General features: G+C 44.0%; 1 protein-coding gene across 4 annotated transcripts; it reads right to left on the bottom strand.

Annotated features, from left to right (window-relative positions):
• Window positions 1–685: 685 nt before the first annotated feature.
• HECA (hdc homolog, cell cycle regulator) lies at window positions 686–27194 on the bottom strand. 4 transcript variants are annotated; one of them, XR_007506165.1, is made up of 5 exons: window positions 26923–27194; window positions 11141–12181; window positions 7824–7978; window positions 4030–5134; window positions 686–927 (listed from the first exon to the last, which is right to left on the bottom strand). XR_007506165.1 is itself a non-coding variant. In XM_049801604.1 (5 exons), the coding sequence occupies exons 1-4, from the start codon at window positions 27155–27157 to the stop codon at window positions 4970–4972; spliced, it is 1596 nt and encodes a 531-aa protein (XP_049657561.1). In that variant the 5' UTR covers window positions 27158–27194; the 3' UTR covers window positions 686–927; window positions 4936–4969. The 4 variants fall into 4 exon arrangements, 2 of the variants coding, with proteins under 2 accessions (XP_049657561.1, XP_049657560.1); XM_049801604.1 differs by having other exon boundaries at window positions 4936–5134; XR_007506166.1 differs by lacking the exon at window positions 686–927 and adding an exon at window positions 964–3573.
• Between the last annotated feature and the right edge of the window lie 40 nt (window positions 27195–27234).

The following is a 27234-nucleotide window of genomic DNA, read 5'->3' as shown; positions in this document are numbered from 1 at the left end:
TCCAGATTGCCTTGACCATTCACATCCTTCCCAAACTTCTCTGTGGTAATACGCAAAGGCTGAAAAATCATGCTGTAAGCACACGGAGCAAGGTTTGCTAAAATGCATGCTTAGATGATTAGTCAGACTACTGAAAACCTTACACAGGAAGCAAGGATTTGAGTCTCCCTCCCTTGCAGCGGGGTTTCAGAGATGAAGCGTTCAGTCGTAACATGGGAAACCCCTTTGCCTAGTGCTCCCGTATTGCGTTCTCCCCTACAGAAGCCCTTCTGAGATTTCTCATGCACCAGAGGGCATATTTCCATTAACAGACTCCACCAGAGGTGAAGGATTCAGCTCTCTGTCCTCTATTCAACCCCACTGGCAGCGGCCGGCGCAGCACATGGGTGTTCCCGAAACGGCTCCTCCAGGACATGCTACGCTGCAGGAGGAGCATTTCCAATGTCAACAAAGCAAACAGGACTTCTGTTTTGCAAGGGGACATGTCACCCGCCTTGCCACCACCTCTTTAATACAGCAGTCTTCAAAATGACTAAATCAAATCTTCATTTTAATTGACGCTGAAAACCAGTTTTCACTGTGCCCTTTAATACTTAAGGCAACTAGAGTAAGTCTCTCTATAAAAGAGCAGGTGTAAGAAACTAGTCAAGAGAAGAAGGGGGAAAGAAGAACCCACACCATTAGCTGTCTGGTATTTATTACTTTTTAATACAGAGAAGTCACAACAAAATATTCTCTAACAACACACGCAAATGATATCATAACCAATTATTTTAATTTCATCAACATTCATTTGCTATGTACATATTCTTCCATCTGCAAAAGTGCAATCCAAGAATGTCTCCACAAGAAACCTTTATGGACAAGTATATTTTTCAGGGGTTTTCTCACCAGTGGCCTTATAACAACATGGTTGTCCTCAGTTACCTGGTACAGCAAAATGAAGAGTACACCGGGGGGGGGGGGGGGGGGGGGGGGGGGAGGGGGGAAGGAAAAAAGAAAGAAATTGGGTTAGATGCCTCCCTTGTAGGAATATTCCCTATTTTCCCAACTAAATTAATTATGAATACGCTGCTCACTACTGGAGATGTTAATGCAAATAGACTATAGGATAGTCTATAGGCTGGCTATAGAACACTGTAGTTTTAATGACTCCACAGCATTAGGCAGAACAAGAATTTCAGGCTGTTCACCTTGGTAGATGTCAAATTACACATCAGCATGTAAAAGATGTCCATTGTGTTAGTTACAGTTATCAAAATTTATTTTTAAACATCCTACTGATGGATGAATTCATTTTTACACATCCAAAATATGAAGTCTATCTAAATGCAAGCCTCTCCTATGGAAAACAGAGTTAACTACTGGAAAGAAAAGCATTTGCACATGCAACTCCTATTACTATCACAAGGAGTATCGTGCACTTAAGAGTAGAATGAACCTCCAAATCCAGAGGACTGTATTCTCGTTTACAAAACATATTTCAGGCACAATTCAATCTGACCATAGGCCAGATTAAAAAGAATACATAGCATCAGAAAAATGAAAGGTAATGAAGAACAAACTTTAGCCAAACAAGCAAAGCAAGCAGCTCCCTAGGGAAATAATTTCCCTTTTGACAAATTTAAAAGCTCATGACCGAAAGCAAACCAACTGTGGTCCAGTTGAACCTCTGATGTAGCCATCAGGTCCCGAAGAAGTTACCTCTGCCTTTCTACTTATGCAAAGCCCAGCTGAAACTCTCATGGCCGAAGGGTGGGCCTGGCTGCTTGGCTGGAATCTGATGCATCTTACAGAAAATACCGCATTTTGCGGTAACCCAAGACTAGTTTTCAGTACCAGCAAGAAGGAGGGAAAGCATTCTCTACAAATTAGGGACAATTTACTTTGGAGTGAAAGTTCAGAGGAATCTTTCTGTAGCTCAGCTGGTTTCCACTGAGGATCATTTCTACAGCGCTGCAAGTGCTGCTAGCCTCCAGTTGAGAGATGTGTTTTGCAAGAAAATAGGCATTTCCTCAGGCAGTAGATAAGACAGACTTAACAGCAGAATTAAAAGGAAAAGCTGATGGAGAACTGAATTGTTTTCTTGGTTCGATTTGTACGCAACTCCTTGTCACTGCCAAGACTTTAAATATGCTTCCCCCTTCCTGTTTTCTCAGTCTGCTGCATTCTTGGTTTTGATTTGAATATGTTGTACAACCTTTCATACACTTGGGATTTTAAAGCTGGCCAAATTCCCTTTTTCCATGTCTACTCATTCTTGATTGTCACACACACGTGTCTGGAGAGGCAACGAAGTAATTAGAATTATAAATTAAGCTACTCTAAGAAAAGCAGATGAACAAGTATTTAGAAGGACTCCAGATCCCACTTATCCCCTACCATATGCATTGTACAGTGACACCTCCCCTCGCCAAGTGCATGAAAAAGTGGGTACGCAATGCCTTGTAGCTCATGTGGGAATGAACACCCTAGACTCACGGTACGAATGACTGGCACTCAAGACCAAAACCCACAGTAACAGATGTATCCTTTATTTTTTCTCATTACAGGAGCTTTGTCTTTGCTGTATGATTTCAGGCCGCTGGAACAGTCTAGTCATTGTCTATCTGGTCTGGATCTCACGGTACTGCCAGGCAATGGAACTCCAAGCCTCGTTAGCCACCCTAACTCCATCAGGTTGCTCAACGCACCATCAAAGCTGAAGGGCTCATCCTCCCTGAGGAGTTAATTCAAATTATAATTTGATTGTTCTCCATAAGGGATCTCTACACTGCACAGCTGACCAGGTTTTATCTGCTAGACACCTTCTTCCAGCCCAGGTATGCCTAGGTCAGGCTCATGCTCCTATGGGCAATGGTGACGCTGCTGGTCCCACTGCAACTGGGCTTGGTGTAACCTGGGTTTGTGGTAGCCACGGCAGGACAGTGTTAGAAGCCTCTCAGAGTCCTTCCCATAACTCTCCTTAAAAAGGAAACAGGTTTTCCCAAAACTCTCACAAACCAGAAACAACTGACAAACCCCCAGGGATGTGCTGCAGACCCAAAACCACGCCCAGGAGTGAGGAGGAGGAGGAGGGGAGTGCCAGTGACGAAGGCTACCACAGCCTGCTAACATCGTTCTTCAGACCAGCAGCGGATCTCCAGTGTAACTGGACGAGATGATAGACCAGATGTGAAAGCCCAGATGTGAAAACCATTAACATGAGCTGGCTGGCTTCTAAGGACACTACCACTCAAGATAGCAGTAAGTCATCTGTGCCAACGTCAGTCCTCTGCACAGCTTGAGTATTACTCAAAGAGTGGCTAATGCTAAAAGGAGCTAATTCTGCAGTGAAGACAGCCAGGAAATAAAACTGTGAACTTGTCATTTTTATCCATGAAGAAACATGGATATTCAGTTCGAGTTTTATGTGCACATTAATTTCTTAACTTCGCAGAAAGCATAATTCTCAGCCCAGCATATGAAACACTTTTTTGGCTTCTGACTTTTTTGTTTTCTTTCCCAGGGTGGCAGAGTATCAGGGCCATTTTCAAGATCGTGATTTCAACAGACGCACTCTTTAAAAAGATTCTAATTTGGAAAAACAAAAAAAACTTCAGAAGAAACAAAAAAATAATCCCGCATCATAAACAGAAACAAAACCCATACCTCTCAAGTGGACAAACACTCCATAAATACAGTATGGAGAAAAGCAAAAAAGCCAAACCTCCTCTAAATCTCAATTGGTTTGAGAAACCAAGCAAAAGATTAATGACCTATTTTAAAAATTTTATTTAAGGAAGGGAGAAATGGGAACAAAGAAACAACAACTGCAGAGTCTACAGGTCCAAGCCCTCTGATACAAATTCACTGCCTAATGCATAGTCTATTATGTACAGCACAGAGGCATGTAGAAAGTAAATACGCTAAGTTTGCTTTATTAAAAAGTCTCCAAGTTTTTAGATCCTGGACCTAATGCAATTTTGAAAGACAAAGGTGCAGCAATTAATTGTTTAAAAAAGCGATGCCATGTTTTGTACTCAGTACCTCTCAGCTCTTACAGGTCTGACGGCCCAGATCCCACTTCGCGGTCCTCCTTCCACACCAGTCACACCAGTCCGCAGCAGGCAGCAAAGCCTCAGCCACAGCAGACACATACAAACACATCCCCATTCAGCTCAGCCTGTTCCTTCCCTAAAATGTCTGTGAAGAAACACCTTTAAATAAAGCATTTTAAGATCTCCAGCTTGTTTTGGTATGAACAGATGACCCGGCTGGGCACATGACAGCCCCGGTGGAAGCAGCACTATTGCCGTACGGTCCGTCAGTGAGGGCAATGCACATCAAACACACACGGCAGGAAGACGCTATGCCAAAAAAAAAAAATTCACTTCAAGATTGCATTTTCTGGCATACATTTACATTCACTTGTCACAATACCTTCGTCTACCCCGTCTCGGGAAATCTGAAAGAAAGCCTGTGGAGGCGACTGGCAGCACGGGGCCAGCTCCTGCGCCCGTGGGAACCGATGCGAAAGGCTGAATGAATTCAACAGTAACAGGACTGTTTCTTTCCAAGGATTTCCCATTTCCACTGAGCTGGAGGGACAACAACCCTACACAATTACCCACTTTCCAACTGGACATATTTCTCCATCCTGTATGTCTCCCCACACCCTTCCTATGTATCCCGTATTACAATTATACAAAAAAATAAAGCCCAATCATTTTTAGCTGAACTTTACCCCACACTTGGGATATATTCAAAGGCCATTAAATTGGCTTGCCTCCAACCTTCACAGAGATCTTGTCAGGAGGATTCTGGTTTTAACAACAAGTATATATACATATTAATATGTACACAGACAAAGAAGCTGCTCTTTCAGTTAGAAAAGAAATTAAATTTCATCACAGAATGAATCCTATAAAAAGATATGTAATAAAGTTGAAATACCCATAAAATAGCTATTACTAAAGCAAAGCTTTCGTCAATAAGCCTCCAAAACTTTAAATGAAGAAAATGGCTTCACGAAGTGGTAGTCTAGATTTCCACAGTGAGGACACTGCTGGACGTTGCTGTATTCAGAGAAATACTGCATGCCAATCCGTACATCTATTACTGGCTTCCCACAGTGCTTACAGTTCAGCCGAGCCTGTAAAAAACAACAAACAAACAAACCCTTTTGAAATAACCGAACTTGTCTCTGAAAAAGAGGGTGTCACACGCAGCCCCTGCCCTGCCCTCCCCAGCAGGAGAAGGGGTAAGTCAGGGAACTGGCAGTAATGGGATCTTCTGGGAAGGGCATTCCTCACCCGGACTGGTAACTCACATACACAGTGTTTTTCACATGAAATACCACCACCAAATTCTGGAGAGTAGGTTACCTCCCACTCTGACTGACAGGAGGTAGAGGATTTCGAAGTTTATATATGCAAATGATTGTTTTGTGCTGCTTAATCTCTGAACCAATTCCTCAATGCCCAGCACAAGAAGTGCTGTCTCAATAAATCATTAATGAAGCCCTGAAGCAAAGAGAGAAATTTTACATTTGTGCCATGCCATTCAACCGTTTAGGTTGATGTTTGAACGTGATCTGTCTATAAAATGTATCAGTATTTTCATCTTTTGGCTTAACAAATGTATAACTCAATCTACTTTATTGGCATGGCATAGTATTGTATCACTAAGTATCTATTTAAACATTTATAATACATACCAGGTCATACAAACTAAACATCAGTTCAAGCACACAAACTACTCTACAAAATCCAACTGAGAAAGGACCAACACTAACTGGGTGGATATGAGAAATAATTAAAGGCCAAGGGTGAGGACAGAGCTATTAATGTTCAGCAGTAACAAAAAAAAGTAAGTCTTCAGAACAAATCTAGCTGTGAAACCCAGCCCATTTGATATAAGGAAAGCAACAGGCGGTGTGAAAGCTCAGCAGGCTGTTTGAAATACTCCAGAGAAGCAGAAGGGATTCGAGACCGTAAAGGAGTTGAAGAGTAAAGGTGGCAAATGAGCAGCGAGGGCCCGAGCTGTATCATAGCTTAACCCCACAGCCCAGCGCCCTAATGAAAGCTTCAGCTCTTCACTGAAAAGAACAAAAAATTATTTTTTCAATGATAATCTTGATTTAAGGAATTTTCCTGGGATGCGGAAAGGAAGAAATTATTAAAAGTACTATTACTGTTGAGACAAGATTCAAAAAGAAACAAAGCATCAGCTCCACAGCCATCTGCTCTGCTTGAAAAGCAGCAATTCTCTGAAGTACAATCTAGTAGGGCATGGATTTGTAAGATTTTCTTAACCAAAGTGTTGTTTTCTCCCTTGCTACTGTCCAGTACATCAGCTAGTAACCTGGCAGTGGCTGCAGTTCATTATCCTACATGCACATTTCTGATGTATAATTAAATATTTTGAAATAAGGTGTGAAATTATTCAAAATAGAAATTAGCAAGGCAATTCAGAGTTAAATTATATACCGTATTTCAGTGTCATTCCTCTGTATGCACAGAATCATCTGTAACAATCATGGTGAAACAATAATGCATATTATCTGGCAATCACAGTCACTGCAGCTAATGATTTCATAGTTAGTTCTATTACTTACCATGTATTGTCACACTGTCCATTAATCATATAATTAAGGCTCTTGTATAATGAGACCTTAATTCTTGTCTTGTACATTCAACAGAAGCAATTCAGATTTAAATTTGCTGGCTTTTACAGAGCTAGCAAGTCAGCATCGGTGTTTTATCTTTAAAAGTCCCTATTTTTTAAAAAAAGTTACTAAATTTGGAGGCAATATCTCTATCTTTAGTTATAATTGTTATCAATGTCATTTTATTCAGTAGCAGCAACTCCACTTGCCTTTTGAGCAACACATTTTGGTAAATACGTTACATTTAAAATAAAATGGCATTTCGCATATTGACAAAACTGTATTTTAGACTGCTCTTAAGCACGCACGTGACCATGAAGTGATCACACTCTGAATCAGTGCATCTCTGCGAGGCTCCTGTTCTCACCCAGTAACAAAACCTGCGTGTCCGAAGGCAACAGCCCGCTCCTGAGCATCCCGAGCGGACCACTGAGCCATTCCCGGACAAATGCTTTTCCCATGGCTGTCTACCCCTACCTACAGAGCAGAAGCGCTCTGCCCATCACACGGACAATTCTCTTGGATGCTGACAACCCTGCTGCCTCAGGCCTGTGTCTACTCTGGAGTGAGCCCAGGCCTTGGATCTTTCTCACCCAAGGCATAAATGAAGTGAGCATTTCATGAAAACTAAACCGCTTCGGGCTGTGGTGGAGTTCCGTCACCAGAGTCAGTCGCAGCAAAGGTTGAGGAGAGCTGGGTCATCTCCAAGCACAAAGGCTCTTTAGACCCTTCCGTTCCCTTGGCTTTTTTGCTACAATTATCTTATGATAAAACACAATTCAAGCATCTAAGAGAAACTTGAATACATGAAATATCTGCTAAAACTGTGCAATTGTTATTAAAATGCTATTGTACCTGATGCCAAAGATACTAGGACAATCCCTAGATCACCCTAAGGCATCTGATTCAATTGTGGATGCACTTAAAGGGGCTTTATTTAAAAACATAAGTAACAACCACTGACCATGGCAATGGTCTTTGTCTAGCTATTGGCCTTTGTGCCTCCTAAGTTAAGACAAAGGGACACGCACTCAGTCAGCTTTCTTGTATTGCACTCATAGGCTAGAAAAGAAGGATGAAAGAAGGGAAGGGAGAACAGAAACACAAACCTTGGCTTTACCTATCGTCAGTTGGAAATTCACCTTACGAGTCTTTATATATGTATGGTACTAACCTGACAACAGGGAGATGCTGCCAGAATATCGTAGGTATACATAGTTCCCAGCTGATGCCAGCTTCCATCCCATCGGGACTTGCACTTAATGCAGATAATTTTGTGAACCCCTTCTAAGCAGTCTACACAAACAGCATAGAGGTGCATAAGCCTTCCTGTGGACAGGAAAGACACTTCTTAAGGAGACTATAACAGAAAATTAAAACAGACATTTCCTGCAATGTGTTATCTGCCCTTTAGTGATAGAAATCACGCCTTATTAAAGTCTTTTTTTTTTTTTTTTTTTCCTTAAAAAAAAGTGTGAATGATAAAGTAAAAAGTGTTTCTCTATGGGAAATACATAGGGCTTGACTGAAGCTATCTTCTATGGATGCAAAACTCAGGAATTAGTCATCACCCTGCCCACCCTCCCTTCCTCCATTTGCTGGTAGACCTTAGTAAAATATTTTAAAAAAGGAGTTGCTTAAGCTCCATGAACAGATGCCAGATTAAGCTATATGATCAGCTGCAGTGTTTCCAAAACTAGGATTGTCCCCTAGCCTCCTCCCCACCTGAAAGAAAAAGCGGAGAAGTGCTGAAGCTTATTAGCAAGCTGGGTACAGATTCATTTAAAAACTTGCCAAAATCTTCCAGCAAAGAGGGACCTGAGGACCTCATATTCCTCATGGAAAAAACCAACAGCCAGAAGAGCAATTTTCTTTCATGTACTTTTTCCTGAATGTTCACTAACTGTAAGTATATTTTAAAACATTATACGTTACACATACACAGACTTTAACATGCCGTTCAGAACTATGAATTTATCCAGCTCTATCGTGACCTTAGGCTCTGTGTGCACAGTGACTCTCAAAACCCCAGTTACATTGACTTCCATAAAAATCAAGCAGCTCAGACTTGAAAATGAAATATTTTCTCTACATAAATGTGACTAAACTCACCAATGCAAAATCCAAGATGCAAATTTCACACAATACAAAAAGACCTACACAAATTACAAAGATCTGGCATCTAGATTATGCCTGATTTATAGTGATTGAATCAATTTGTAGTTTAATAGCTGGCCATTAGAAGTGGGCTGACACAGAGTACTAATTCTGTAATATACCATATTTTGCACTGCTATGTAAGACAAAGCTAAGAAGTAGTGCAGCTGTGGATCAGCTACAAAACAGGACTGCATATAGTATGTGTTTATTTTGGATTGCAGCTTGTGCTTTTTAGCATCAAAGTACTGAATACATCATAACCTGTAATTCAATGAACGTACACATCTTGTATGTCTTCTAGATAAAAGGAAATAAAATATTAACAGTTTATGATTAGTCCATACTAGACACTTTCAAAATTAATGGTTTGGGTTTTAACTTGTTTTGGTTTTTAAGCCAACTATTTTAGAAAAATGGGAAGAAAAAACAGATTCTTCTTAAAATATATATAAAAAATAAACTCGCTAGTATGAGCTGGTAAAAAATTGAGTTAAAAATTGAGTTACTCCACATTGGCATGTTCAGCTCTAGAAAATGTGATGTGATAAGACTAACGTGCAAATATAATAAACTCTGTTCCTAAAGTGAACACTCAAGATTGGAGACATTCAAATAATTCCACACACAGAAGTTTTGTGTTGTGCAGGAAGATAAAATAATTTTCCCCATCTGAAGTTCTGCACTGTTCCTGCTCATTAAAATACTGCATTACCCCACCCCTTAATTTTCAGGATCTTTGTTATCTAGGAAATGAGGCACCCAATATCTTAAACATGCCTGAAATAAAGGAAGTTATTTTCTGTACTGAAGAGAAAATAACACCCTGGAACAGCACCTTGCAAGCTTAATTTCATATCAAAGAGTACTTCTGACAATAAACCGTTTTACCCAGGACAAGGAGGTAAAAATTTTAACAATTAATTATTCACAGCATCTTGTCTGAGCAAGTTTTTCAGATGTATCGTCCAATGGGTAAGCAGCAATTAACTAAAAAAAAAGTAATTTCATGGAGTTTCATTCTTAGCGGCAAACGTTAACAAGTGATGAGTTTCACTATTACTAAACCAGCTATTAGTACTGATAAAATCAGAAGCACATCGTGCATGTCTCCCCACCAAAGCAAATAAGCATTGTTAACTCACATACGTATATTCTGTTTATCCTGGAGCTTTTTTAGATTGTGTATTTGCCTATCACTTTTTCTCCTTAAAATACATTAGGCAAGACAGAAACAATAATGTTAGCATGAATACAGTTTAGTGACTTAGTGCACAGTGATTTAAGGAAAGGAAAAAAAATACAAAGTCTGTTGATCAAAGGAATGTTACATAACACGTTATTATGCCCATGCATGGGATATAAAAAATTTTATTGAGGGAAACTTAAATGTTAAAATACCTCTCGTTAATGTCTTCCCAACACACTTTTCAACACATAATTCTATGTTTTTGAACACCAAACTAGAATACTTTCTCTGACTTATTTTATCCATGCTGACTGCCAGCAGGCTGCAGGACAGGTATGTTTTGCTGCGTACCACCCCGATCACTTAGTTTGGGGCACAGCTTTCAGGAAGAGCTGAAGCTCATCCTAGCCCACATCCATTTGTTTCTCTAGGAGGAGAAAAGTAATACGTGCCTTGGTCTCAACTCATCTCGGAGCTGGGACACGATCAGGATGCAGTGCAAACAGGCCGGAGTTTGGAAATAAGTCTAAGACCCTCACTACACCATTGCTGCTTCAACCCACCATATTAAAAGCTTACTTTTACTATCTCCAACCTTTCCAGGCCAGTGTTAACATAGGTCAGACTATAGGCCTTTCCATATAAAAATAATAATAAAAAAAGTTTGCTATAAACCAAAACTGATATTCTCTAGTCTGAAAGCAGATGAGAGGCATCTCATCTCACCGGTGGTACAAATATAACTTTCACCCATGCTGTAGCACAGCATGCTTAAATTAAAAAGGTTGTTTAAAAGGTTGATGTATATCTTGCAGTAAAGCTCACAACAGATAAACCAGCACGCACACGCTGCAGAACAGATTGGTTGGAAAGCCTTCCCGTGGTCTACCTAGAAACCAGATGAGAAACCTCTTAGTTGTAAACCCAAGCACAAGGCACGGATCTTTCTACACAGCATTTGCTTTTTGTAATTCCTTCTAAGCGTTTCGATCTGATCCACGTGATTAATTTGGACGTGACTTCAAGCCTTACAGAACTGCTTAAAAACGCAGAATCGGGATGAAAATCTGTAATGGGGGGGACAGGGCACAGAAGGCTGTTCCGTTATTTAATGAAACCTAGCATGACTGACAGACAACCTGTACCTTGAAGGTGACAGGGAACATCATATTCAATCTCATCGTGTCTCGATGGGCTAAGGAACAGGGTCCCGTCCACCAGCGGAAACTGTTCAAACACTGGCAGTGCCCTGTGGCATAGCGCACAGTTTACAACGTTCCTGTGGCTGGCACTAAGAGCAGCAAGGATGAACTTCCGAAGGTCCTCCCCTTGGCCCACCTGGGCATCGTCTTCCATCCGCACGTGGAAAGTATTCAATTTATGCCTGGGGATGTGAGTAAGCAGCTCAGACAGATCGAGCCTTCTCAGAAACTGCACGGGGGCATCGAAGTGTCCTGATCTGTGGGCCTGCAAGCCAGCCGCCCCGTAATCAAAATGCGTGTTCCTGAACATGCCCCCACCAGCCATGTTCTTCTTATGGGGCTCCAGGTGAATGGCGTTCTTCAGGAACTCCCCTAAGTATCGGGAGGAACGAGGGCCACTGAAATGCGTGGGGGCAAGAATAGAGTAGCCGGTGGGTGGGGACTGGCCGGGAGAGACACAAGGCGAGCGAACGGTGTAGCTACCACCCATGACGCCCTTCTCCTGGGAGTTCTGCCTGTCCATCGAGTGCCTCCGCTGGAGGTCGTTACTCAAGCCTTTCTGTGGCTTGTTGGCCGGCCTGCCCTTCTTGGCCTCCTCTGCCGACTCTGCCATTGACCTTCCCGTGCTCTTCTCCAACACTGATTTTTTCTTCTTATCATCCTGCATCCGCTTCACCTGGTACCAGTCAGTGTCCTTCTTTAAATGACCCTGCCCACAGCGGCAGGAGCAAAAGCGAAAAGCCAGGTCATATCCCTTCTTTGTCCACATGTTTTGGCGACACTGCTTTTCATTCCAGCTCCTGGCTCTGCCAATGCAATTGAACTGGACGAGAATGCTGCTTTCCCACTCGTAGAAGCACTGAAGGTGCATCCAAGTGCTGTACGGACAATGCTCGTTGTTGCATATAACCTTCTGGTAGTCATCCTTCTCCAGGTCCACCGGCCTTCCAAAGCTACAGATCAGTGGAGTAGCACAAGGGGCTTCTGTGGAAGATAAAACAGATACGTTAAGGACTTAATGGCTCGCCTGTTGCAATACTTCTTTAACCACCATGCCAAACATGCACGCGAGCTCTCACTCGTGATCCATATTATCGAAGGGCCCACAAGCACTAGCTCTGGGCCAGGGCAAAAAGCAGTTTTTGCCAAGTAAAGTTAAGCACGTGAAAGGACATACAGAAACGAGGGAATAAAGAAAGAAAATTACTTTACAGTTTGTTTAATATTCGAAGCACCTCAGAAGCATTAGCCCTCCTCAAGCGTTTGCAGATACTGTTGCAAGGCCTTAAGAAGTGAGGAGAAAGCTTTGTGGATGTTTCTGCGGGGTTGCTTTGAAGCCTGAGAGGCAACATGGGGAGAACACACAGAAGTGTTTGTTTGAAAAACAAGTAGGCAATACAGCCTGGCTTTGCAATCATGGGGAGAGGTAGGAATTGATCTTTTCTTTGGGACTGAGCAAGAGACAGCAGCTAGGGAGAGGAGGAGGAAGCAGAGGACGTTGAAAAGCAAGACAAACAGCTTATGTTCCTAGTACAAAAAAAAGGGCCTTCATTACATTGCTCAGGCAAATATAGACTACACTACTATCACTGACCTCCTGGATAGCTAAATTTCACAAACCAAATAGTTCTGCAACACAGACAGGTTAAAAAAAACCAAATGCCATGCGGTCTTTTATCAGCAAAGTAGCAGCCTTTGCTATATCCTTGAGCAAAGAACAGTTTATTTCAACTCCCTCATTGCAACGATATCAGCTTCTCCACAAAAATGCTCTACAAAAAATGTTCTGCATTTATGGACCAATAACATTTTCCCCTCCCTCACCAAAGTACCATGGACTACATATCACTCCCATTTCTGGCTGCTCAGTTGCAGCTGGGAGGCACAGAAAGGACAGGAAATTTTCAGCTGGCGTTTCTATTAGATCTTAAGAGTTTCTAATTATGAAGTTTTTAGATGCTTACTCAAGTATTACAAATATTTCTCCTCTGTATTTCTGACTTCCTACTTCCTCCACTTCACCAAAAAATACCGCTCCAACAGGGCTGGCAGGTTGCCTTATAACCTCGGTATTGCTGCATTAGCATACTAGCAGGCTTCTTCAGGGTCTTCCATGGTCAAGCGCTGTCTCACCCCGTGTGAAACACAGGAAAGGCTCCCTGTAGTTCCCCCGTCTCATCCAGAGCTCCAAGACTTGCAAAAGAGGTACACCGAGCCTTGTGGATACAGGCTGCTGTGACCCAGGGTGGGGGTTCCCTAGGACTTCAAATTTCCAGCTGATAAGAAGGAAAAAACCCACTACTCAGTCACATTGCTTTTAATCCCATTCTTGTCACTGCCAGCACGAATAATACAACATAATTTGCAGCAGGATGATAGGTTTTACACGGCTACATTTACTTTTACTCAGGCTCTCAGTAATAGACACGCAACCCACCATCACCTGTCCTACAGCAGCAATACACAAACCAGATGCTTTACAACAACAGATCTTTGCCAGACTAGTGGTTTTGCCCCTTCCCGACAAGTTTTTGTTAAAAGGCTATAAACAAACAAACACAAAATCTTCCAGGTTACCTTCAGTAAATTCAAAATTACGGTAGCTCTTAAGACTTATTTGCCCGGAAGAGACAGGCACAAAGAGCATGACAAAATTTTCCCCAGCTGTTCCCTGGAAGATGCCACATCCTCCACCTTATTTCTCTGCCTCCGTTTCTAATGCCAGAAGCAGCACAGTTGCAAAGAGAATTTCCTGTGATACCTGTCCTTCAGGGATTGGCCTGCAAACTGCAAGCAAAGCACATTCCCAAAAACATTCTCTTAAAGCAAAAAAAAGCCTATTTCATTTCAAAATATGGACTTGTTCAGTCATTAAAAACAAATTACCGAATTAGAGAGAACAGAGATAAGAGAAGCTTTCCCTTAGGGACTCTTTGGAAGATCCTTCTATACATCTGATACCTATATTCTTACTAGCTGTCTCAGGTCTCTGAAAAGCCCACTAAGAACATGCAGGTTTGGAGACGTCTTTGAGAAGCATGAATTTTATTGGCTACCAATGACTAATTTTTCTCCATGTTTTTTACTGTGTATTATTGAGTATAATGTCACTGGCAAAGAGCAAAAGTGAATGATAATTTATCTGGTCTGCAACAAAATCTGTCAGTTTACCAGTTCAGGGAGTCCTCTCACCCATTCTCCCAGACTGCAAGTCGCGCTATGCCACACCAAGCATCTCTGCAAAGTTTTTCTTCATTGTCAGTCATTCTTTCATCATATTTAGAGCCTGAAAGTATAGTTTGCAATTACAGGATCCTTATGCAATTTATCTCAGAGAAGCCAGTTAAACTGAAACCATTAAAGGCAAGTCATCAGAAGTCAGATGTGCAGCAAGATACCGGAGGTCCCAACACGAACAGTTCTCACTTATGCATTTCCTGTATTCATCTATTTTGGTACATATTCCTTTCCACCACTGCCAGGAGGCAGGAAGAACATGCCAAAAATCCACTTATGCTCTCCCTGTGTTTTGGAGTGTAAATGTTCTAACAGTCCCAGGTATAATTAGAGCTGACAGCCAAGAAAGTTGCTATACAGACAAGTTTAGAGATCTCCACTTTACAATAAAGACTTTACACTTCTTCATCCATACTGGCATAGTTAACTGACTAAAAAAGAAAAGTGTTTCCTTGATTAGCCTTTGAACATGTTTTTGGGTTTGGATGCAAAAACATATGATCTCTAGCTGCCTGAGAAGTTTACAGCCTCTTCATTATGTGGACAAAAAAATGAAATTAATAAAATAAATGGCTGAAATACAGAAAAAAACCACCATAGCCTGTGTATTCCACAGAACACATTCACAATTATTTGGTTATGAACACGCGCTAGGTGTCTAGAGGCTATTGTAAAGGTGATTTTCAACAGATTTTTTTCGCCCTTTCCCGTGTTGGTCAGTGGAAGGACTGTGGAATGGGATATTCTCCAGCTTCTCCTTAAGAACTTATGGATGCCAGGATCACCTGAGGAACCTCCCACACAGCGTAATTATGAGCAAGAAAAAGCTTCAAGTTTTGGACAGCAAAGTCTTTTTCAACATTTAAGTCAACTAGATGACTACAAAGTTTTCAGACGTTGCCCCATCTGATCTTCTGTCTACTCAGTGTGAATTGGCTGGTCACACAATCACCATAGCAAAAGCAGGTCTAAAGCAGCGGGAAGAAAGCAATGGGGTGAACAAGAGCCTTCCCCCATGCAAAAGACTCCACCGAACTGTTAAATGGTGGCACCGAACTGTTAAATGGTGGCACTGAGATCACTTTGGAAAACATCATTGCTAAAAGGAGAAGCTGGTCCCTACTCACATCTTCTGGAGACTCACCTGACATTTCACTACTCTCACTGCAGTAGCACAGGAATCACTCTAGAAAACCAACAGCTCTCTCTGCCACGTTGCCATGCTCCACAGCAAGGTTCATGCCACGCTAGTCAAAGCGGCTCCTTTCACTGATACAGGTTTGTTATTACAAAGTCCGCTGACTCAGAGATAGCCTTGATAAAACCGCGACAGTATTTCCACAACAGAAACTGAAGAGCCCAGCGCGGCTAATGAAAGCTGTCTCAGTAGAAATTTCTACCACTTCTGTACTATGCCCGTATTTAAGAAAGCAGAAAACTCCACTACCCCAAAAGTGTATAGAAACCTCAAGTCAACATTTGGTTCTGTATAATATTTCAAATTCCAGCAGTCTATCTGTACAAAACAGACAGTGCAGGACTGAACATCCCTTGCAGACTTCTCTCCATTCATGTCCCCTGCCAAAAATAATCATGCCACATGTACCTACATAAAGAATAAATGAGAAACAGAAAACAAACTGATTTTTTGTGTAACTTTCCCAGGTCACAGCAACAGATTTGCCTTAGGAGTGAAACAGACAGCATTCAGATCACTTAGTATGGGTGCCACATTAGCAAATGTGAAGAGCTCTTCCCATCAATTCACACCCTTGAAAGTGCTCTGGGTTATTTAATCATCATTTTATAAATGAGACAAAGCACTTATAAATGAGACAAAGCACTTATTACAGAATTACAAAACTTTAAAAATTCTTGTTATCAAGCCCTTCTATTTCCTGTTAATGAGAAATGCATTTTGAGATTATTCTTCAAAAAGTCAGAGCTAGAATCATCGTCTTGATGTTTTATGGTAACAGTACAACAATTACTGTCAAGAGAGACAATAAAGGGGAGTAAATAGAAATTTCACATGGCTAAACTACCCATCCACACCTGCAGCCTCAAGCTGGTTTGTCATCTAGATAGAATTTGCTTCCAAGTAGCTAATAGTTCAGCAGATTTCTGTTTTCCAAAGTTATGAAATTGAACTTCAGGAAAAATGGAAGATTACCAGGTATCAGAGCACCATCCATTCTCCCAGTAGACCCTTCTGAAAGAATGCCTAAATGACCAAAAAAGTACCTCTCAGTTTCAAGACGGTTTTCACAGCCTAGGAGAACAAAACAAGACAGCATACAGTTTTGTGTAGCAGAACGGCTTCAACGTTTAGACACAAGTGCACAGCTGTAACAGACAGGCTGTCAAGTTGCAACTGCAATTGCACGCTGCTTCTTTCAAGAAGTTACATTTCCACATAAAAAAATAACTGTTTTCTCATATTCCACTGTAGTGATTTTGATCAGTAATTCTGAAAATAGTTGCAAGGGGCAAGCACATAAATGTCCTCTAAAACAGAAATAACATACATTATTCAAAACATACGCACATTTGAGCAAAGTTAGCTCATTGTTTAAACAAAGTTATGGTTTCTGTTTGACAGAACTACCATAAAATTAACTTTTCATTCAAAAATGAGAGCATGACAGAAGACTGCAAGGAAGCTGGTTTAGGTGTTTGGCTTTTTCTCATTTTTTCTCAGTTCAGGTTTATAAACATCAATAAAAGCCAGGAATAGAAACAGACAGCTGAGATAGATCTGCTTCAACAAAAGGTAGAAACTCGTTAATGTGGGGGGGGGTTAATAAAAAAGAAAGAGGATATATGAAGACCACCCTTCCTATTTTATGACCCAAACGAAAGCAGCAGAACAGCGGCTGCCTGAGGAACTTCTCTCTGGTGAAGTAAATGGAGGAGAATGTTGTTTACTTCTGTTTACACACCAATAATAAAACCAAAGATGCACCCAGCAAGCCAAATGCAATGACTCCACAGCTTCAGTTTCATGACTGCTCTCATTTGTTCCAAGTCTTCAATGCAGATGCCTAAAGCAAAATTCGCTCTTCCCCCGCCACGTTCCCACATTATCCATTGTGTTAAGCACCAGAGTTTTTCAGTCAGTGGACAGAAACAGATAATTATTTCCTGTACTCATCAGTGTAGGTTTTAGCTCACCGCACAGACTTGCAATTGCTGGTAAAACTCAAGGGAGGTGTTAAACATGTGAGGCTGGGGGCAGAGGAAAGAGAAGCGCGGTGGCTGTTGGAAAAGGCAGCCCTACTGTTATCTTAAAACAACTGTCAGGCGACAGTAGGTTGTTATGGAACTGGAAAAATAAATTATCCAAAAAAAAGGTAAGGTCCTGGCACTGGATCGGCTGCGAGACACTGACTATGCCTTGCTTTCGGTCTACCGTTACTCTAGCATGACATCATCTATGCCAAGGACACTTTACTTGCCAGCACATTACCTAGGCCAGAAGAGTACCTGTGGGACACATACTTTGCAAATCAAGCACTTTAACCTCTACCACCACTTTCCCATGAACAGTGCTCTCTTCACAACCCTACACAGCTAGGAATTGTTCACTCCGCCAGCGTGAACCAGAGCTGAGTCATTTCTGTGGAAGGCTACTCCTTAACAGCCATCTGCATGAATCTTCTCAATTTCCTCTGCCATCAGCTTAGCTTTATTTTAATTGAAGTCATACAATATTATTGTGCTAATAATGTAATGCAGCTGTAGAAAATAAACCACCAAAACAACAACGAAACAGACTGAACAGAAAACTTGTATTACTTGCCCAATGTGTTTGCTTTGGTGAACCGTGGAATACAATCTAATATCCAAAAGATTACCAAGATGTGACAAAATGGTATTGCCATATGCCTAACTGGTTAAACAGTACAAATAATACAGCGATACAGAAATGATCATCCACCTTCCTAAGAGCCTGAATGCAGCAGGAAGAATGCAATGGGAAAAATGTTTTACAGGTGGATCCAAAAGGCAGGCTTGGATCTTCAGTGCAGCAACAACAAATAACAGCCGATAAACAGTGAGAGAAGTCTTTCAAAACAGCTCAGCTTATGGCTTATATTGATAACACTCACTGATGATGACCAATGTCTCTCCAAAACTACTTCAGCAATCTTTGCAGACTGATCAAGATGAAAGCCCCCAGTCATTCTCCAGGAGGGAGGGGAAAAAACAAGACAGCAGTACCTGGTAAGCCACCTAAAACACAGGCTTTCTTCTGTGTCATAAGACTCCCTCTTACGTTTTTAGAAAGAGAAGCCAATGTCAGTAGTCCATCTTCAGTGAGCAAATGAGCTCAGGCTGGCGTGACAGCCAGCACAGACCCACCTGAACCACCCTCTGAGAGCCGCTGACTCCAGACAACCACTCATCGCCACGAGAGTCTGGCTGATGGCTTTCCACGTGTAAGCACCTACATATTGACAGTCACACGCCAAGCTGGAGCTCAGTCCTACCCCCAAGGGCCAAGTAGCTGCAACCAATATTTATGCTCAGAGGGGACTTAAAAGAGAACAAAGCCATAAGCAGCCTGGCTCTCCTTGGCACGCTTACCCTGTGAGCAAGATGTCACTAGTTTTATCACATGAGGAGTCACCTTCGCCTAGAAAAGATTTCAGGTAATTTGGAGCTGCTAAGCCCTAGTTCACCTAGGAATTCAGATAATGGGACTCCTGGGGGGCTCAGTAGGTGCTGGAACCACTTCCATGCACTTCACTTAGGCTGACTTCACGCCTGACCTCCAAGGAAGTCTCTTCACAAAAAAAAAATATCAAAAACGAAAAAGGCCTAGCAACTACACAGCAGTGGGAAGATGCCATGGAAATCATAAAGGTTTAACTCATACCTGCCATGTTAACACCTTCTAACTCACAGCACAGTCAGAGCTAGTGCCTGTTTATGAACTCAGCAATTAGCACGTGATACAAAGTCAGTTATCTGTGGCTCTTACTCAACCACCCACTCCCAGCTCAGCCATCACCTCACCAAAGTAAGTCAGAAAGTCAAGAGCAAAACTGTACCAGCTGAGGAGGAGAAGCACTTACACGTGCACAATAGTTCTGCAGTTTGCTTACACAGCCATCTGTGCTCCAAGCTGGACCAACTGCCTACACCGCTGAAACCCATCACAAGAATTCACACGGTCTTGTGGAAGTCACCATAATCTGTACAGTTATCATGAAGCCAACTTAGCCAACTTCTTCCCATCTAACACCCGTCGTCCAAACACAGAGAACAACTCTTGCTTAGGATGTAGGGACCCTCTCTGCACAGGAGAAATCTTGCCCTGGCTTGTGCTGTAATACCCTCAGTTCAACTGAAAATATCACCAGTTCACCATACCAAAGAGAACAGGCCCGAGCCTCTACCTCTATCAGCACCAGGACAACTAATGCCGACGCACTCCTGGTACTCCCACGTGAATTCCGAGTGGACTTAACCAGGTCAGGCGACAGCTGGTCCTCCGTGCCACAAGCAGTCCTGCCCGGGCCAGGAAAACTCCTCACACTCCTCGGCGTAGGGTGGATTTTTCTGGTGACCTCTATCATGGTGAATGCAGAGATTAGTGACTATCTCAGGACTGGTAGGCATTGCCGTGTTTTGAACATTGGCTGTTGCCTTGTCCGCACATGAATCATCCTCACAGAAAAGCATTTCCACCATTAAATTCTCTCCCTGTAGCCTACCAATAGCTTTTAATACCTCGAAATATTACAGAAAACTAACCCTGGTGCCTCGAGAAACAGACATCCTAATAACTAAAGCAGACTCTAATGCACCTGCCCCAGAAGTTCTCAGTGGCGAACTCCAACTCATGCTGGGAATAAAGAGGTAACTGTGGCCAGCAGTAGATGCCCTAATACCGAGCACAGGTATAAACACCGCAGGCTGGACTTGCCCAGATTCAGAGCCAGCTAGCCAAGAGACCCAGTCCAAAAGCACAAGAAGGGAAGCGAAAAAGGAGAAAAGGTTGAATCGAGTCGTATCAGCACCTCTTTTAGTTTCAAGTCTAGGGATGTTTGTGCCATTGGTCTATCCTTCTCAAGTTTCAATATGACAGACAGCATTTCTCTTTCCCACGCTAAAGGCTAAAGAAGCCGGTAGGAGCTCAGTGGGAAATGGGAGATGCAGTCACCCTCGCTGCAGTACCCAACATCTCTGCAAGATAGCAGCTCCTGAGTGCGGAGCTGTCGGTTCCAATAGACATCTCCCTCACGGTGCTGCGCTGGCTCCCAGCCCTGCCTGTGTGCCATCCTTGGCATCTGTACAGCACACCTCGACTGTACAGGGCTCCCAAAATGGGTATCGGTAGCACAGAAGTGGGGACGGGGAGTGCCAGGCACACTCAACAGCCAGGCTCTGATTGAAGCTACCTCCTCTCCCAGCAGGCATTCAAGACAGGAACGGCAGCAATATCCCTCCCAAGCCTTGGAAGGAGGACTGATAGACTCTACCATTGCAGGAGAGACAGGGAGAAAGAGATAAAGGCTAAAGTAAATGCTCTCAAGATAAATGTCACCGAAGTCTACTGGGAACTGCCAGTGCTCCACTCAAAATCCCGCAAGCTTTCAAAACGGAATTACCCACTCCAGTGACTAGATTACTGCTTCAAGAGGCCTCTGAAATAATTTGAATTTCTACCCAAACTGTTTAAAGAAAGCCCACGCCCTACTAATGCTGTTGTAATTTAGGCACTTTGAAGATTAGCTGGAGTATTTTGCCCTGAGCTGGATGCAAGGTTTACCTCTATTTTTTTTCCCTCCCATATGCTGCAGGAAGAAAGGCAGGGAAGGACGGACATCTGCCAGTCATCACAGTACTTTAATATCAAAGGATGTCTCGATATGCAAGGCTGTAAGGGAGGCTGAAGAAAACTTACAAATGTCTCCAAGGACTAGAAATCGTTTTGTCACTACTTGTTAGATCACTAGGAGGAAGCTAGGAGATGAGTACAGACAGTAAAGCAATCAGTTCAAAAACTGTATTTCCTCACATGAAACCTAACAAACATCAAGCCTAACCCTTACTCATGCAAGCACTACATTTGAGCAAATGACTAATCACATGAATACAGAATGCCGTCAGGGCACTGATAACCATTCTGATAGCAAATAACTGTTAAAAAAAATTAAATGGGTGTGTACTTGCTTGCATGAAAGGATTGTATCTATTTTATTCAGTAATACCTTAGACATGATTCCATTTGCAAAGATTTGCAGAACGTGAATTGCATTTGCTACAAAAGCATGTAATTGTCTAGTTTTAAAAATCCTAAAACTAACATGAAGTCCTTTCGAACCTGATTTGCTTTGATAGAGACAGTCAAATTTGCATTTGTTTCTGCAGCTAGAAGAACTCAATGGAATTCTGAAACAAAATGGTTTTCCTTTAGAAAATTAATAGGTATTAAATTTTGTAGTCACTGCAGTAGAATAGAAACTTAATTTTCCAGGTGGTCTCACTGATATCAATGGGACTCCCTCAAGCTAAGTAGTAAGAAGGTGCCAATACTGAACATCACTAGAGTGCCAAACTGGAACTGGATGTTATATGCGGCAGGGAACATTTGACAGCAAGTATTAATCCACGCTTAAATACTACAGCAATTCATGCTCTAAAAATACATTTTTAAATTAAATATCGCACTGACAAATTTTCTGGCCATCTTTAACTATCCTACCTCCAGGACATAATTTTTTTTATTATTTTTTTTTTAATCTTAGCTGTTGGCCAGTCACAGCTTTCAATACATTGGTCACTGTCGCACTGACTGATTTTCTTCTTCACACACTTGTCCTACATTAGCATTTTTATTTGAAAGTAAATCAGTCTTACAAATTTGTGAAACCCAGGTGAAGAGTGTGCAAAAGCACGGCTGGGCATTTCAAACCCCGGTAACTACAGAGAAGTTCGGAGCCCGGCCAGTGCAGCGAGCACTGCTCACACAACCCCTCGGCTGCCGCGGCAGGACCCCCACCCCTGGGAAACCAGGCTCCATGGGAGACCTAGAGCAACCACCTCCACCAGCTCCCCCACAGCCTTTTTTCCCCTGAAGGACACTCATGCTCGGGGATCCTGTATAAATCTCTGGCAACTCCACCTGACAACCCACTGACTCACCAGCTCTGCCACTTTCGCAGTTCAAGGGCTCACCCATGCCGGAGAGGAAGAAGTATTGTCTTAAAGCAGGTGGCCAATACACCGTAAGACAGTGATTTAGAGTCAGCTATGCCATATTTTTTTAGTTTAATTTAGCTGGCTATAACGAACCCCATGTTAAAGGGGGAAAGCAGAGATAAGGAGAGCCAGCTTCTCCTTTTCTCTCATCTTCTCCTAGCACCAATGCTAGAGAGACTCGAGTGACAGGGACAAGGGGATGAAGCAGCAAGATGCTAAGACAGCAACATTCAAGAGGAGGAAGAGGACTTGGGTCTACTGGACAATGAGTCCAAGAATGGAAACAAGGCAAAGAGAATGGGTGGAAGAAAGAATTTTAGGGGCAGAAACAACTCTATGTGGAGACCAGAGCGAGAAGTTCCTAGGGTAAAGGGATAGAACGGCTGGAGCTGGGCCCAGGCTCAGCGAGGCAGAAACGGAGAAGGAATTTGCCACTCAGAGCCCTCAGATCTGAAGTAAACCCTGTGGATTTTCCTCTTCTGCTGCTCAGGGCAAAGTATCCACAAAATGTCTTGCCCCCTCACACTCATTTATGTCTGCAGATGAAGGTAACCAACTACTGCAATTAGGAACGCCAGTAATCCACAAGGCTGGAGTCAGCGGGGTAAATGCACAATCCCATGGAGCTGCTGGTGTAATTTTACATGATGACAGCTCAGATTTTCCAGTTTGGTTAAGACAAGTAACCCAGAAAATTAGCTAGAAAGCTAAAAAATTTATTAGGAATATCACTCAACCACTCTGAAGACAGGGAATCTAAGAAATTAGGCTTTCTGTGACAACGCATTTCAGTTTCCCTGTGCACTGCAATACTGTTAATTTAGTCTGTCCCTCCCACCCACGACCTGTGCCTCATTCAGTGCAGAAAATGGATGCACTCTGGTCAAGAAAGATTAATCTATCATACACAGAATTCCTGCTTGGTCTGATGGAGGAGATAGGAAAGGAAGGCACAGCTACAGAACGTGAATCCTCCTTGTGGGCATCATCCCAATTCCTGCTGAAAAGTTAGAGTGCAAGATGGAGAAAAGCCATCACATCTGGTCTGTGGTTATGCTCTCTACCTTCCCAATCCCCACATGGGAGTCTAGAATGCTTCGATTGCAGTTTGAGCTCGGAACATACAAAAATTAAAACACTACCAAAAAAAGCATAAACTGAGGCCTTCCTGGGGCAGGGGGAAAATCAGCCTGCATTTCTCAATCAACATGCCAAAAATTGACTGACGCTTTGAGGGAAACTTGTGCTGGGATGGAAGCTAAATTTGTCAAAATGTAAAAGGGAACAACATCTTTCCACTGTAAAAGGGTGCTGCAACAGCAGTTCTGCATTACATGGCACCACCAGTCAGAGTTGCACAAAGAAGCCCAGAGGAAATGAAAAATTCTGTTTCGTTATGGCACGTGGATGGGGGGCAGAAACAACACATGGACCACCTAATGAACTGTGAAGACTTAAAAAAAAAAAAAATAATAATAATCTGAACCACTATCCCTTCCCTGAGTGAAGAAGGGTCCTGATGGGACTGCGTAATTAGACTGTCATACTGACCTCATGATGCAAAGCCCAGGTTTGCAGAGACAATCTTAATTTTGCAATTATTAAATCTGCTGCTTTCATCTCTGCATAATTCTGTCTTGTCACATCGATGAAAGAAAACAGTTTATGTTATTATGATCATCTACCGCTTTTCCAGGGTAAAGATAGAGTAGGAGAGCAATAATACTAGGCACATTCAAGTTGCTCTGGAACAACAGACAGTGACAAGGCAGGAGAGAACAGCGAGCCCGGAGACGAGGGACCCACAGGACTGGTGAGCCTGGGCAGCACAAGTCAGCATGCAGCTGCACGGTCCAAAAGCAGCACAGCAAAGGGCTTCCCTGCACCCAGCACACTTAATCAGCAACCTAGATGGTCTCCCATGAAAAATTGTGAGTTGACTGTGTACAGCAGAACTCGATTAACCTCACAACTCACCGCAGCAGGCTGCATCCTCCATAAACTGCTTAGTGATCAAGTAACCGTAAGCGCGCGGCCTCTTACAGATGTCTTGAGTCTAGTAACGGGATACTTGCCTCCAAGGCCCTGGCTATACTACATAGCTTCATTTCAGATTCACTGGTTTTGAAGACTTGGGGGATCCATTATCATCACCTAATCTTTTCCTTGCACGTGAGAGCTGGATTCCCAGCTCTGTAGCATGACAGGAGCAGTTTCTCCTTTCATCTCCTGAATCAAAACTGTTGAAAGCTTTGGACTTATCAGTAAGAATACAATTTATGAAACTTCCAGCTCAGGATTATCTGATGGGCAGTAGCCGACGTAAAATAAAGCTAGCAACCACATCTACTCCTCAGCCTTTATGATTGCCTGAAATGAAAGATACGACTAGATAGGCACGGTGATCCTATCAGGGCAAAGATCAGGTGTGCTGACCAGGCACTTACCGCAAATGCCAAAGCCAACGCTGTACCTCTGTCGTGAGGGGCAAAAAAAAGGGGAGGGGGAGGATTCGACATAAGAGTCAAGGATGTTTCTGACCACTGGAGTCATATGCAATCAGAGAGAGAATAAAGGAACATCTCAGGTTAGCTCTCAGACAGGCAGCCTCAACTTCTGAGGAAGCTGGCCAGCAGAGAGGAAGGATATGCAAGGTACCTGGGACATGCAGTCTTACAGCTGAAGAAAGCTGACAACCTGTGCAGCCAGCAAGTTGCACCACTGGCATCACCTTCACTGGCATCTGCGCAAGGAACAATACTTCATTATCCCCACCCAAAACAGCCGCACCAGAAACCCACTTCCGCTTTCACTTGTGCTTGAGCGAAAAAAATTTGGAAACACTGTTTCTCTCCACCTCAAAAGCCAAATAAAAGCCAAGAGCGTCACGCATAAGACGCCACCTGCAAAGCGGATGTCGCACACATTACATCACCGGACTGAAGTCATGATAAAAATGCTCTAGAAATTCTCTAACTCCTGCTAACCTTTCTGGTTTTTCTCCCCCTTGTTCACTCACTTAGAACAAATAGTCAAAAAAAAAAAAAAAAAAAAAAAAAAAAAAGGAAATTCTAAGCATTCTCCATGATTCTCTGGAATAAGTAATACCCTTATAAAAGTAGTCTGGCAAAGATCTTGCCAGCTAAAGTGATTCATAATTAATTGCTACTATTTCTAAGGAAAAGTTTCCATTAAATAATCCACGGGAATCAGACATCTTGAAAACCGAAGTAAGATTCTTGGAACTACCTTTGGCTAACAGCAGCCAGGCAAAACTGCCGCCACAAAGTATAAAACCAGTTGCAGCTACCCTCCCACTTTTTCCAAAGCATGGAGAGTAAAAAGCTGAAGTCCAACTTGGGAGGGGAAAAAAAGTCAGGAGTAGGGACTCTGCGCCCGCAGTTTGTAAATCTAGCAGCAGAACTAAGACGTGTGGGGTTTTTTGCTTAGCAAAACGCGTAATAAAATCCTAGCCAACCTTCAGTTTCAGCCTGAAATATCATTTTGCAGCAAGACTATCCCCAAACACGGAGAGCAACGCAAGTTTCTGCAAGATAACACCTTACCAAAGCCGCCCCGAACCGAAAACCGACCCACCAACCAAAGGCAGCGTAAAATGGTCGATGAAAAGTCAGTATACTACCCGGAGAAACCCAACTGCTCTGCAACGACAAATGAAACAGACCGAAAAGTAGGACTCCATTTTTAATCACGCTGAAATAAAGTCGGGATTTTTCAGCTCGGCACCGCACAAGCCGAGACGCGGCCGGAGCCGGCGGGCGCCGCACCGCCCGCCCGCCCGCCCGCCCGCTCGCTCGCTCGCTCGCCGCCGGGGATGCGCTCGCCCCCGCCCCGACCGCGTTGCCGGCCGGGCGCCCCCCGCTCCCCCCCCCCCCGCGCCTGCCCGCAGCTACGGCAGACGGGCGCTGCCAGGCAGGCAGGCTCCCGCCGCCCGCGCCCCTTTCGGCACCGCCGCCGCGGAGGCCCCCGCCCTCCGGCGGGTCACCGGGCGGGGACATCGCGGCCAGCAGCCCCCCCGCCCCGCCGCGCGTTTCGGGGGCATCCCGCCGGCGGCGGCGGCGGCCGCGCGGGGCCCCGGGCGGCGCCCGCCCCCCTTCTCCCCTGCCGCCGCCCCCCCCCCCCCGGCACACCCCCGCAGGTCCCCTCTCGCCGGGCGCTCCCCCCCGCGCCCCGCGCCGCCCACACGCCCCCCGCCGCCGCCGCCTGCGCCACCGCGGGCCGCCGGAGGCCGCGGGGCCCGGCCCGCCGCTCACCGCTCTTGACGTCTCCGGGCGCCGCGCCGCCCGCGGCCGCCGCGCCGCCCGCTCCGCCGCCCGCCCCGCCGCCGCCGCCGCCCGCCGCCGCCGCTCCGGCTCCGCCGCCGGCCGCGGCGCCGCCGCCCGCCGCCGCCGCGGCGCCGCCGCCCGCCGCCGCCCCGTTCTCCTGCTCGTCGCCGCTGCTGTTGGCGCGCTTGTTCTTCTTGCCCTTGCCGCCCTTCTGGTTCGGCATCGCGGGCCCGGCCGCCGCCGCGGCGGGGCGGGCGGGCGGGCGGCGGCGGCTTCGGAAGGCGCCGCCGCCGCTACCTC

This window comes from Accipiter gentilis, chromosome 5, assembly GCF_929443795.1.
Source record: "Accipiter gentilis chromosome 5, bAccGen1.1, whole genome shotgun sequence".
Classification (NCBI taxonomy): domain Eukaryota; kingdom Metazoa; phylum Chordata; class Aves; order Accipitriformes; family Accipitridae; genus Astur; species Astur gentilis.
This window is presented reverse-complemented; position numbering and strand designations above follow the sequence as displayed.

Excerpts from the sequence above, each read along its gene's own strand:
- HECA (XM_049801604.1), bottom strand. The coding sequence starts at position 27,157 with ATGCCGAACCAGAAGGGCGGCAAGGGCAAGAAGAACAAGCGCGCCAAC. Across the intron at positions 7,979-11,140 it reads TGTTCCCTGTCACCTTCAAG|GAAGGCTTATGCACCTCTAT; the intron begins GTACAGGTTGTC and ends TCCTGTCCACAG. Across the intron at positions 5,135-7,823 it reads CAGCATCTCCCTGTTGTCAG|GCTCGGCTGAACTGTAAGCA; the intron begins GTTAGTACCATA and ends TGTTTTTTACAG.